The following is a 13671-nucleotide window of genomic DNA, read 5'->3' on the forward strand; positions in this document are numbered from 1 at the left end:
CCTTTGCAGAACGCATTTGAGAAAAGACCATTGAAATTACTTTCTCTTTTTTTACTGAAAAATAAAGACTAAGTAGTTAATACAATACACTAATAGAGATATATAGACTGCTCTGATTTCTATGTGTATATTGGTTTGCTAAATGATCTATATTTTATATTTCCATTAGACTACATTTCCCAGACTGACACAACCCTATGACGCATAATGCATGCGCCATTCTCAATGGTCTTCGGAGTGCTCTTCATAAGCCACATAATTTAAGGTATGTGTGTTTACAATAATTTCTTGACTTATTGAAGATACTTCTTGTGTTTTTATTTTTATTGCAATTTAGTAATATATTATGGTATCCACTATTGTTTTTTTAGGAGGTATGTCTTATGTGGTCAACATTAGCTTGTGTTTGCACACGAATGTTAAGCTAACAGATTCATTTATGCTGAACCTAGCTAACAGAGTGTTGTGCCTTTTAACATCTGTCAATCGATTGTGGGTTTTTCCAACTTTTTTTTGGTTTGTTTTTCGTTTTTTTTATAGCCGCACCTAATACCACAGAGGTGTTAATGACAACAGAAAACACGAGTAACGCATTGTTTGTGTTATTAATTTCTGACTGAGTCAGTGCATGATCATCATGATCTGTTTGTCAGTTCTTAGAAGATATTGCTTCTTAACCAACTTACTTTAAGTCATATGAAGTTATTCACTATAATTTTAATGTATATTTATTGCATATTGATTGGCTGATAACAGTGAATTTCACTGGCGTAGTATTGAAACTTAATAAAGCCTCATAAATCAATAAAGTTTATTGATTACCTTTTGTTCTAGTCGCAGTGCATAGAAAATAATAAGTTTAAGGTTCGTCTGCTTGTCAAAAATCCAACTGTTTGCATGTTTATTTAGGGTCTGAATAGTTCTGGTTTTGGGCATCCTATGACCTTTAATAAAAGCTACCTTGGTCAGAAAAAGTCTTCGCCACCAGAAAGTTTTCAAAATAGTTTACAGATTGATTCCTGTCACAACACACACAATGACAAAGATTAAATAACCTTAAAAATCTGTGCAATGGGTAAATCAGTGAGGATTACAAATGACCTATTGGCTCACAGGTTAAAAGCATCCAACAGCTTTGAAAACCAAGAACTTTTCAAATGTCAGTAAAGCCATAAACCATTATTGTAAGAAATATCAAAACGTTGAGATAAATTAAATATATCAAGAAATTTAGAGGAGTTCAAAACCATTTAAGAAAGAAAGAAAATGCTTTGAGTTTTCATTCTTTAAGAATTTCCTGCTCTGCGAGCTTAAATTACTTTGTGGCCCTCATAATCGTTGGGACAAGGATTGTAGACGAAGGAAAATATGTGGCAGGTTAAATTTGTTTTATCTATCACGTCATGATTTTACCTCAAATTTCCATCAGTTTTGACAACTTGTTTAGCAGTTGTCAAACTAACAACTAACTTATAGAACTGGTAAACCCTTCAGAATGTTCTCTGATGCGTCATAGCCTGCACACTTAACCATATTCATTTACTTTTACCTTGAAGGTATAAATATTGTCACTTGTACATTATTTTGTATGTATTGCTTTCTTTTCTTCCTTTTATCAGATTGTTAGTTCAAACCTTTCTTTGGTTTGTTGTTCTTGAAATTTTCTAAATTACTAAGCATTTCTGCTTCTAGCATCGCATTAGAAAGTCAATTATAACTGCAACTTCTATAACTAACCAGGACGTTTACTAAAAGAAATGAGCTGTTTAAGGCATAAACATGAAACATTCTTATATTGTTGGTGTTTTATTGCCAGTTAAGGTCTAGCACCGTTTAATAGGTCATGAATTATTCATTTTCTGATCCTTAAAATTTTGAAAGAATTTACTTTATTGCATATTTTTGGTTCTAAATTTCATATTGAGGTCAAAGAATTTTAAATCATTTGTATTTTAACCAGGCCATTTCCAAAATGCAGTTACAACTTTCTGCCACTTGGTTGCCCAAATATGGAGTTCTCACCAACCTCCAAATTTCTGAAGAAAAATCTGTACAATAGTAATCTGTACAATATGAACGGGAACATTATGTTGGTTTTTGTTGTTGCTGTAAGCTAGCTGAAGCTCTAAAAGGGGGGAGAAACTGCATGAAAAGCATGCTAAGCAGTAGAAAATAGATTAACAACTTGGGCTGGATAACCGGATAAAGGCTTTAAGGTACAGATGGATGACTATAAAAGAAGATACCAAACAGAACAGCATTAAACCATAAACACTGCTCCAGAAATACCTCCTCTGGCTGAGGCATGGGTCAGCCTGGAGGGAGGAACTGTGTGACATTACAAGAAAACGTACTCTATAAAAAAAACATAACAAGAATCTGTTCTACACACAAGCTGAAATGAGGCTCAGGCTGAGACAATTTTTGAGGCGTTTGTGTGGAATTTCAGCTTTGGTTTATCTTATTTAGGAATGTAATTGAGATTCAGACTGTTGCAAATGATCAATGACGAAGTCAAATCACTTGTTGGTATAAAAGTTGCTTAATATGTTAAGAAAAAACAGCAAAGATTGATTTTTATTTTCTCCTCCTTTAACATTTTAATAGTGTTATTAAGTTATGCTTGCATCAAATGCTTACTAAATCTGACTTTTTCTTTTGTTCTCTTTGTTTTAAATTTGCAACAAAATTTTAAACTGACATCCCTAAAGTGTATTCTCCCTGATTTTATTTATTTTTCCCCCCAGTTTTTAGTCACCATGGTGATGAAGTCCACAGTTGAGGATGATGACTCTGGCTGGGGTCTTGGCATCCCAGAAAAGATGAAGAACAATGCCAACTGGGTTGATATTACTCATGAGTTTAAGAACGCCTGCAAAGGTAAAACATTTTTGAATTTCCTCATGACTGCACCATTCTGCATTTAAAAGGGGGGACTGATTTCCTTTTATTGCTCTTCTTTTTTTTAAATTTTTTCTATGCAGAGCTCGATCTGGGAGAGTTACTTCATGACAAACTGTGAGTGATATAGTCCCGTATATAAATACTTGGCATAGACCTCACTTGATGTGTGTACAGGTTTAGCTCAAATATTACCTCTGGTCTTTACATGTTAAGAGTATTTCCTTTTTCAGTAGATATGCAAACTTAAGCAACAATTTCATGAATTTGGAGAACTTTTCTGTTTTGCTACAGCTTTGGCTTGTTTGAAGCCATGTCTGCTATAGAGATGATGGACCCCAAGATGGATGCTGGTATGATTGGAAACCAGGTCAACAGAAAAGTTCTCAACTTTGAACAAGCTGTTAAGGTAATGACCATTCATTTTAATGTTTTTTATTCATAAACTCACATGATTGGCAGACATTCTGAAGTTATCTGGCTGTATTTATTGCAGGAAGGTGCCATTAAGGTGAAAGACCTTAGTCTTCCTGAGCTCATTGGTATTATTGACACGTGTTTCTGTTGTTTGGTAAGTTTTCTTTGAATAAATCATCTCTAGGTTAGGACATTGTAAATGAGTGTTTATTGAAATGAGAATTTTCATGTAACTTAAGTTAAAGTCCCCCTCCAATCATCTTTTGTTTTATTCTAACAAATTGTTCCCAGTAGTCTATTAATTATGATCATGCCATTTTTAGCCAAAATCAAAAACCCTGTGGCGTTTTTCTAGGACATAGTTTCTGCAGAGCGGCAGGAGTTCATTAGAAACTCTGAGTTGTGGTGCAGAACCTTTGGTATGGAGTAAGCATGCCCCCATTTCCCATCATCCCTCTGTTTATACGCTCTCCTGCCAGTTTATAGCCCCTCACACAACCAACTTAACATTTCTGGTGCAACAAAAATGGCGAGCATTATAGGAGCAATCCAGCCATACAATTTTGAGCCAAGATGCCAGCTTGAACGAGGAAAACAAAGGCTTTAATCTATTTGTCTGCAAGTGGATGCATCACAACAGTTTGAATAAAGAAATACTTAGAAATGCAATTTTAAGCTTAATTTTCTTTATAATCTCCTCCATCATGAGGAAAAACAACACAAGAACATGCTAAAAACACCAAAAACATGTTTTTCATTGGAGTGGCTCTTTAAGTAATTACAGCAAAAAATGTCTAAAATCTACATTTTTTTTATTCTTATTAAATATGACAGTTAAGAACGTTTAAATCTAAAATTCATGTGTGTTTCCACTGAAGCAGCTGCAGTAAATGCTGCACTGATGTGTCCGTGTGCTTAAATGTGCACACATAGATAACCTGGCTGGAGGGTCACTCCTTGGCTCAGACGGTGTTCACCTGTCTATACGTCCATAACCCTGACCTGATCGAGGAGCCCGCCCTTAAAGCCTTCGCCCTGGGCATTTTAAAGGTCTGCGACATTGCACGGGAAAAAATTAACAAGGCAGCTGTGTTTGAAGAGGTGAGCAGATGGATTTAGTCTTTGCATGCAACTGCACTGAACTTTCATAAAACACACGAACACGTGTTTAAAGAGAATCTTACTGTTGTCTGTCATATTTGTTTCTTCAGGAGGATTTCCAAGCAATGACGTATGGTTTCAAAATGGCCAATAATGTGACAGACTTGCGTGTGACAGGTACAAGTCCTGTTAAAAATGAAACGGTCGATGAGGGAGAATATAAAGTGCTTTTATCATCCCCTCTCATTGTCTTATGTGACATGTTTTAACAGGTATGCTGAGAGATGTGGAGGATGAGTTACAGAGGAAAGTTAAGGTATGTGCTACTACTGCAAATTCTTGCTGTATGTGTATTCCAGTACTTCATGTTTCCTGTACATCTCCTGCTGCTGCAGAGCACTCGCAGTCGGCAGGGTGAGCAGAGAAATCCAGAGGTTGAGCTGGAGGTGAGTTGATTACCTATCCAAGTGTGTGGAATGTTTCAGATGTAGATTTTCTTGTCAGATATTAAAAGTTGGAATAATATTTGATAAACCTGAAACATGTTTATTTTACACAGATTAGTTTATTGTTTTCCAAAAGTCTTGCCCTGAAGTCCATACCAAATGTAGCGTGGTCTCTGCTGTGTTTTGTTTACCGTGGTTCCTGTCAGAGTGTGGGATTCCGATGACCTTTAGTGATTCTGCTCTGGGAAATTCCAGCAGTCCTGATGGTATTAAGAGGAAAAAAATGTAGACCCCGAAATAGACTTCTCTGGGTGGTCAAACCAAAAATAAAACTCCTCCTTCCTTGTGGAGCTTTGAAACATGCCCCGTAATAATAGCTCTCCAATGTTTTTCCGTGTGCAGCACCAGCACTGTCTGGCTCTATTCAACCGAATCAAGTTTACACGCCTCCTACTGTCGGCTCTGATCGCCTTCACTAAAAAAGAGGTAATGTTCAGTTAGGAAAGAGTTTTTTCTATTTTAGAATTGAATCCAGCTATAAGTTGTTTCTCTAATTTAATATTTTTTTTAAATGCAACAGCTTGTATATTTTCCACCTTAATGTATAGGTTATTGTTTATCAATGCCTAACACACACACACTTTAGTTTTTTGTTTTTTTTTTCCTTTTTGTTGTCGTCCTCATCAGACCAGCTCAGTAAACGAGGCTCAGAAGCTTGTGACTCAGGCTGCTGACCTGCTGTCCTCCATTCATTCCAGTATTCAACATGGCATCCAGTCCCAAAACGACACCACCAAAGGCGGTAAAAAACACACTGATCTACTAAAACACTGAACCAAGTCAGAATAGCATCATACATTTTCTTCCCTGCACCATTTTTTAATGAAAATAAATACTTGGGAGGTTTAATTTTATTCTGAAAACTTTACTTTTTTTTTTTTTTAAATTAACGTTAGCTTTATTTTGGCTCATTCTTGTGTTTTTTTGTCCGTCCTCTTCTACAGACCACCCTATCATGATGGGCTTTGAGCCCTTAGTCAACCAGCGGCTGCTGCCGCCCACCTTTCCACGCTACGCCAAAATCATAAAGAGGGAAGACATGGTGGCCTACTTCAGCAAACTCATCGAGCGTATTAAGACTGTGTGTGACGTTATCAACACCACAAACCTGCACGGAATACTGGTGAATGCATAACTTTCAGTAACCCTAAAGAAGGAATATGTTCATTTCTTCTTTTACATTTGTGTGTTTTCTTACGTTGTGTCTAAATACAATTTGGTGGCAAAGGTTTGCTCACGCTGACTAGAGTCTCTGTGTTTACCAGGACTTCTTCTGTGAATTCAGTGAGCAGTCCCCCTGTGTGCTCTCCCGGTCCCTTCTCCAGGTAGACTACCGTTTGGATTTGACTCCCATAAATGCAATTTATTCACATATATGATTTGTTTTGAGAAAGTGATCCAGCTTTATGATGATGTATTCAAGGGGAAATACATCCCTTCAACCATCTGAAAATGCTTGCCATAACAGTTCTTTTTCCCCGTCTTCTCTTAAACAAATTCAGACGACGTTTCTCATCGACAACAAGAAAGTGTTTGGAACCCACCTCATGCAGGACATGATTAAAGATGCTCTAAGATACTTTGTCAGCCCTCCTGTCCTATCAAACAAGTAAGTTCCTTGATGTTATTTTTGTTATTGACCATTGATTTGATCAGGTATCATCTTTTGAGCTATTGTCAAAGAGTTTCCACAGGTCTTTTGATTATGGTTTTGCCGTTTTTAGCCAAAATCAAAAACCCTGTTTTGTTTTCTAGGACATAGTTTCTGCAGAGCAGCAGTAGTTCATTAAAAAATTAGCCTATGAGTTGTGCGCGGGACGTTGGTGTGGAGCAAGCCCCACCCCCCCTTCCTCTCCCCGTTGGTGAGAGCTCAGAGCAGGCAGACCCATATGTCACAAATTAGCTTTTTTTTCTTTCATCTGCTCCTGATTCACAACAATTTAAGCAAAGAAATACTCAGAAATGCAGATTTAAGCTTGAATTATTTTACACATGTCCTCCATCATCAAAATGATGCCTCAAGAGCATGTTAAAAACACCAAAAACACAATTTTAATCGGCCTTTTTCTCAGTAACCTTCTTACACCCACAGAATGTGATCTCTTTAACCTTGCTCAAAATAGACACAGGCAGACTAATTGTCAGAGAAATACAACAACCGTAGCCAAGTAAGATAATATTGTTTTTCCTACTGAGCCGACTGGAATATTTAGATTGATGTATTGAATATCCACAGAGCTATTCCAGGTGCAAAGACGAGGGTTTCCATGTTGGAGCAGTTTAACAGTGAAGCTCCTACTGCATGCAATGACTGTGGAGCCCAAATAAACATTAGATCACTGCACGCAGCACCGCAAACATGTGAAACATGGCAGAACACAAAGAGACTTGTAAGACAACAGCAACACGCACAGCTTTAGTGATAATGTCACTGCCCCACAGTGGGCTGGTGAGCCAGCAGGCCAGCTTAAACCCACTGTGCTATTATGGGTTGTGATAATGAGGCTGGGTGACACACCTGTCATGTGCCGCTCAGAGGCCGGGTTTAGCTGTGCCTCAGCCGAATCCGTCCATGTTTTGGTTGCTCACAGCTGTAAGTTTTGGTTTTAGTACATCTTTTTAAATGCTTCTTGATTCTGTGTTTCATCTGCAGATGTTGTTTGTTCAACAACCACCAGGCCAAGGACTACATCGACTCCTTTGTCACACACTGTTCTAGGGTACGTTACCCTTTGTCTTGTGTTTTTGTTCAGCGTTTTGACTTCAAATGCTTCTCCGGTGCGGACATTTAAATCAGAGTTGTTCATTTCTTGGTGTTTTGTGCATTTGAACAGAAAAGTATACAGAATACTTCCAGATCTTTGAAAGTCAAACTGTAATGGCATGTTTATTTGTCTTTGTCCGAGCAGCCTTTCTGCAGCCTTATTCAGATCCATGGACACAACCGAGCTCGGCAGAGAGACAAGCTGGGGCACATACTCGAGGAGTTTGCCACGCTGCAGGATGAAGTGAGCCTCAGCTGCTTCCTTTGATCCACGACCCCCACACAGTTTCCCTTTTTTTATTGCTTAAATGCAGTTTGAATCTCAAATAGGTGGAAAAACAAAGAGCAAATTTGTCCTATGCACCACTCCACATTCCTGTGTTGTACCGTCTCTCATATCTATCATTTTTTTGCACTGAAGTTGGTTTTTGCTTGCAGGCTGAGAAGGTGGACGCCGCATTGCACAGCTTACTAATGAAACTCGAGCCTCAGCGACAACACCTAGCCTGTCTTGGTACTTGGATCCTCTATCATAACTTAAGGATCATGATCCAGTATCTGCTGAGTGGCTTTGAACTGGAGCTTTACAGCATGCATGAGTATTATTACATCTACTGGTAAGGGCCATGGGTCTAAAAAAACTGCTTCTGGCACAAAGAGAGCACCAACTCTGCCCATGTTATATCTGCTCTCATTTTGCACTTGTAGGTACCTTTCAGAGTTTCTGTACGCATGGCTAATGTCCACTCTGAGCAGAGCAGATTCTTCTCAGATGGCAGAGGAGCGAATCCTGGAGGAGCAGCTGAAAGGGCGCAGCAGTAAAAAGAGCAAAAAGAAGAAGAAAGGTGTGCCAAATTCTCTAAAGCAGTGGTCCCGGTACCGGTCTGTAGGCCACTGAGTACCAGGATGTAACTTCGATTATTTCAGTTTGTTTATTTTCTGATACTGAAGGAAGTTTTATTTTTGGAAAACGACCAGATTCTGTTCATCACATCTGACTATCTTGATGCATCATGGGACTTTTAGCAGACTGCTAAGTTAGTAGCCCAAAGCTAATGGAAAATGAACAATAAAAACGTATTTGGAAAGTTTCTTTGGAGAAAAGACCCAGTGAGGAAACCAAATAAGGATCTTCAACTTCAAAGAAAAATCAAAGCTATTTACAGACAAAACCAGGAGTTTTTCTCCAAATACGGATTTAATGAGACAGTTGTTCCCACGTACCAGAAGCTGCTGTACTTCATGGGCGGCGACTGATTCTCAAATGTTTCACATGTGCAGATAATAAAGATGCAGACACTGTGGATTCACCTTTAGGATTATACTAAGAAAATACCAGTTTTATGAGGATTGTGTTATTTTATTTTGCCTCATTTGTCCATAACATCTTAAAAGTCAGTCACTGCTAAACTTTGCATTCGGTTGTTAGCATCGACTTTGCTGTCTTCATCTTCATCACAAAGTCTAAGTTTAAACCAGCCACAAACGTTTTACAGAGAATAAAGATTCAATCAAATAATGTTGCCGACCTGCTGAAGATGTTTCTGATCTGAGTTTCTGAAGTTTCTGAGGAAACTTGTAAAAGGGAGATTAAGGGTGAATAAGTCAAGCAGCTGTTTAGAAACTTTAGCACAGAAAATGTTCTTGTTAAAATGTTAAAAATCAGGATCTATGCAAAAACAAGATTTAAAAAAATATTTTTGCTCTGAAATATGACCTGATATGACTGGACCTTAAGTTCTTAATGTTATGACATTCTATGGGGGGATAAAACTGTTGTTTTTATTAAATTTTAAAGAATCAGAAATAACCTCTACAAAGACTTTTCCTTCACCAAATTCTGACATCGGCAAAATAAAATCTACTGATGCTTTCAGATTATTTTAAACAAAATTGCTTGTAGTGGCATTTTAACGTGAAAAATAGGTTTTTACTAGAAGCTGAAAAATTTTACACTCCAACTTTGGACCCGTCTGCCTGACATTAAACCGATCTGCGGCCTGAAAAAGGTTGAGGACCACTGCTTTAAAGAAATATAGACACCAGGAACACACAGAAATGATGTTTAGCTCGGGATAAGTTCCCATTTTGTTTGTTTTACAGTTCGGCCTCTCAGTAAGGAGATCACCATGAGTCAGGCGTACCAGAATATGTGTGCAGGCATGTACAAGGTAGGAAAGAACCTGATCTTGAAAATGGTGTTTTTGATATTTTTAACATGTTCTTGTGGTATTTCTCTGACGATAGAGGACATATATGAGGAAAATTGAGCCGAAAATTGCATTTCTGTATATTCTTTTATTCAAATCGTTGTGAATCAGGAGCAGACAAAAGAAAGACGGAGAAAAAAGCTTATTTGTGGCGTAGAAAATACGTTATGTGGGCTTCAAGCTCCCTGCTCTAAATTGTCAGCAACAGGGAGGGGAATGGGGAGGGGGCTGCAACCTAGAAAACGACACAGGGTTTTTGATTTTGTAGTATTCAGTGATCACTGATCAGCAATCGATCAATAGATTGTTGGATTGGAACTTTAAACAGGCATAAAGTGTGACTTCTGTCCCCCACCTCATTCTCTCCTCTAAGACCATGGTAGCTTTGGACATGGATGGGAAGGTACACAAGCCTCAGTTTGAACTGGACAGTGAACAAGTTCGCTACGAGCATCGCTTTGCCCCCTTCAACAGTGTGGTCACCCCCCCGCCTGTGCACTACATCCAGTTCAAGGTACCCCCCATTGTGCCCATTCTTTTCTTTTTCCTTCTTTGTATATTTGCAACCTGATGCCAACTTCCAGTTTTCTCTTGTTTCTTTCTCCAGGAGATGTCTGATCTGAAGAAGTACAATCCTCCTCCAGGCTCTGCAGATCTCTACCTGGCAGCTAGCAAACACTTTCAACAGGCCAAACTCATACTAGAAAATGTGCTGAGCCCGGACCCCGAGGTCAGGATGAATTACATTCACTGTTAAAACACCAACCTTTTCTATATGAACCCCACCGGGCTGAAGAGTAGTTCAGTCAATGATGAGTTCTTCAGCTTATGAGCCTTAATTGGACTGGATAGGATAACTTGAACAAGTAATATCTCTCTTATAGACAGATTTTTGGAACAAAATAGCAAAGACCAGACATCTAAATAGTTTAAATCAAAATAAGAATGGCTCTACAGTGTTCTCTTATTGATCACACGGAGCTAAAAATCCCCCCCTGACAGATGTTTTAAGGCTGTAAAGCTCCTCACTACTCACTTTATGCACTTTTCTACCTCGCTTAAACTTTCTAAGTTTCATAGAAAATGAGTTCAGTTTTAAAGAATGAAAACAAACATTTATGTAAATTTGACAAGCTGAAAACATTCAGAGACAGGGCACAGGGAGATTGATTGACAAGGTCAACAACCAATCAGGACGCAGAATGCAGTGCACTGTGGGGAAAAAAAAGCATGCAAAGTTGCACTGGTAAAACGATCTGCAATGCAGTGAGATCCACTGTGATCCACTGTATTTAGAACAACCAATCACCCTTAGATCTTAAATAAAACATTTTGTTTATTTAATAAATGGATGAAATGTATTCCAGACTTAGCCCAATCAATAAAAATAAATACAGACACCCACTACATTAAGAATGCACAATGTTAAGAATACAAAAGTTAAGAATACGAAAGTTAAATAATAAAATATATGATTATATAAATGATTATATCCTTTAATCTTTGTGTTTTCATTGCTTTCTAAATGTAGTGACAGTGATAAAAAATAAGCTAACATTTTGTACCATTTCCACTCAGGTGAACCGCATACTGAAGGTAGCCAAGCCCAACATTGTAGTTATGAAACTTCTGGCTGGAGGCCACAAGAAAGAAACAAAGGTAACACACCTGTCACCTGTGAATGCACGCTTTTTATTTGTTGTGTTACACACCTGGCTTAAAAAACATGTTAAAAAAAAGTCTCAGTGGCGTAGTAGTAGAGTGTCTGCCCTGAGATTTCTATACGTGGTTCAAATCTACAGTTAAGCCATGCCAAAGACGACTAAGGGTTGGATTGGAGCTTTGACCCTGGAGAACCCAAGAGCAATTTTCTTGTGAATTAAAAAAACAATGTGACTTTTTTTTCTTGTGTATTCATTTTAAGTTGCAGCAATTAACAGTTGCCAAAAAAATAAAGAAAAGAAAATGAAAAAATAAACAGCAGCCTAATCAGACCCTATAAATTCTCCAGGAATCAAATTCTAAATGGTTCCATAGTCAAACTGAGACTGCAGCTTAGCTCTCCGTGAAACACAGAACACATCTCACACTGAGATAGTGGAACTTTTAGGTCACTTGAGATGAAATGATTTCCTATATGACTAACCAGTGTCAATACATAGAGAGGTCTTGAATCACATTTGTTCAGTACTCTGATTACTTTTATGCATTTTTCTGTACCCAGGTGCTTCCAGAGTTTGACTTCTCGGCTCACAAGTACTTCCCTATTGTAAAGATCATCTGATTCCTCCAAGTGTTCCTCACCTGAGTTTGTGTACAGAGGTCCTGAACCAGTCCTTGGCCAAACACTGTTGTGTGATACTCAACTATAATCTCATGTAGAGAAGTGACTGAGTGAGATCAAAACTGGACCTCAACAAGTCTCAATATTCACATATAGATCAACAAGAACTCGAATGGAAGTGTGTGTTTGTGTGTGTGTGTGTCATGACAAGCCAGGCTGGAGTAGCCTGGCAGAGTAACTGATGCTCTCAGATCAGTCTTGTGAAGGCTTGAAAAGAATATGATGATAATTGATGTATGTCATTAAATGTCATATGAAACTTTGGTCTTTCTTTTTAACACATGGCAGCAGTGTTGACTATAGTGTGTTAGAAGACACAATCAAGTTGCATCATAGGAAACAGTTCAATTTTCTCAACCTATGGAGTACCAGAAGTTTCTTTAAAATGGTAACACAACCTTTTAATTATCTGTGCACAATTGTGAAATGCATTTCTAAAACAAAAATATATTTACAAAGAAATTACAAACTGCATTTAAAATGCAGTAGTATTTTTTTTATTGTTTTTTATTGTTCGTTGAAAATGCGTCAGAACATTTCTGAAAGAAATAAATGATATATAAGCTAAGTTTATGTAGCAAAAACTTGGTTTCATGAATAAAAATCACAAAATCTGTTTTTTCATCAACCTATTTCCTTTTACCTTCTGCAATTTCAATACTTTTTGTTATGGGATATTTCAGTTTACTCTCAAATTAGCTTTACTTTACACTTTGGGCTCCTCTTGATTTATTGATTGGACTCTAGGATTTTGCTAATGTTTTTTTTCCAAAATTTAGGGATAATGGGATCAAGTTTTTACTTTAAATACTCTTATTAGTTCACAATGTATTTTTTCTAATTATTAATCAGTTATGCAATTCCTCTTTAAAAAGCCATTTTGAATGATTGCGTATAAAATCATTTTTGCTCATCTTTATTTAGCGGTCATTAACATTCAAACCTTGTTGAGGACACTCCATAGAAACACTGACCTCTCCAGAGACTCCTGCTTTGCTGCTGCTTATCAGCTGCTAACCACCTGTTCAGGAAACATCTAATTTGATATCACATTGCAAGTCAAAGTTAAATTTGTAAGTGTTTAGAGTATATAAGTATGTGTAAAGTTACTGCAGTAAACAAGTGAACCGAATTGGCCCTTGTGATGAAAGCTGAACATTTTTCAGTTTTTTTTGTTTCTAAGTTACCGTAAGTCAGTGGATTTTTAGCAAACAGTCCCACATAAGAATGCTTCTGTTACAACAGGTACAATATAACACATCTTTTGAATTATGCCATGTTGGATGCACTCTGAAGGAAGGGACTGCAAAATTGAGAGGAAAGTGTTTAACCGAATTGTAGCTTTGTTGCAATTAATTAATTGGGTGATAGGAAAATAAATTACATTTTGAGTAAAATTAGCCGTAGCTAATAAATTCGGGTACTTTC

At 37.6% G+C, this 13671-nt stretch overlaps 1 protein-coding gene across 2 annotated transcripts; it reads left to right on the plus strand.

Annotated features, from left to right (window-relative positions):
• Positions 1–153: 153 nt before the first annotated feature.
• naa35 (N(alpha)-acetyltransferase 35, NatC auxiliary subunit) lies at positions 154–12502 on the plus strand. 2 transcript variants are annotated; one of them, XM_023958394.1, is made up of 23 exons: positions 154–265; positions 2748–2880; positions 2985–3018; positions 3196–3310; positions 3398–3472; positions 4252–4419; positions 4530–4596; positions 4692–4735; positions 4815–4865; positions 5268–5351; positions 5553–5667; positions 5870–6048; positions 6191–6250; positions 6428–6534; positions 7579–7645; positions 7835–7933; positions 8128–8306; positions 8398–8534; positions 9793–9860; positions 10273–10413; positions 10507–10629; positions 11478–11558; positions 12124–12183. In XM_023958394.1, the coding sequence occupies exons 2-23, from the start codon at positions 2760–2762 to the stop codon at positions 12181–12183; spliced, it is 2175 nt and encodes a 724-aa protein (XP_023814162.1). In that variant the 5' UTR covers positions 154–265; positions 2748–2759. The 2 variants fall into 2 exon arrangements, with proteins under 2 accessions (XP_023814162.1, XP_023814161.1); XM_023958393.1 differs by lacking the exon at positions 154–265 and having other exon boundaries at positions 2760–2880; positions 12124–12502.
• The last annotated feature ends 1169 nt before the right edge of the window (positions 12503–13671 follow it).

The sequence above is a fragment of the Oryzias latipes genome, chromosome 9 (assembly GCF_002234675.1).
Source record: "Oryzias latipes chromosome 9, ASM223467v1".
NCBI lineage: Eukaryota > Metazoa > Chordata > Actinopteri > Beloniformes > Adrianichthyidae > Oryzias > Oryzias latipes.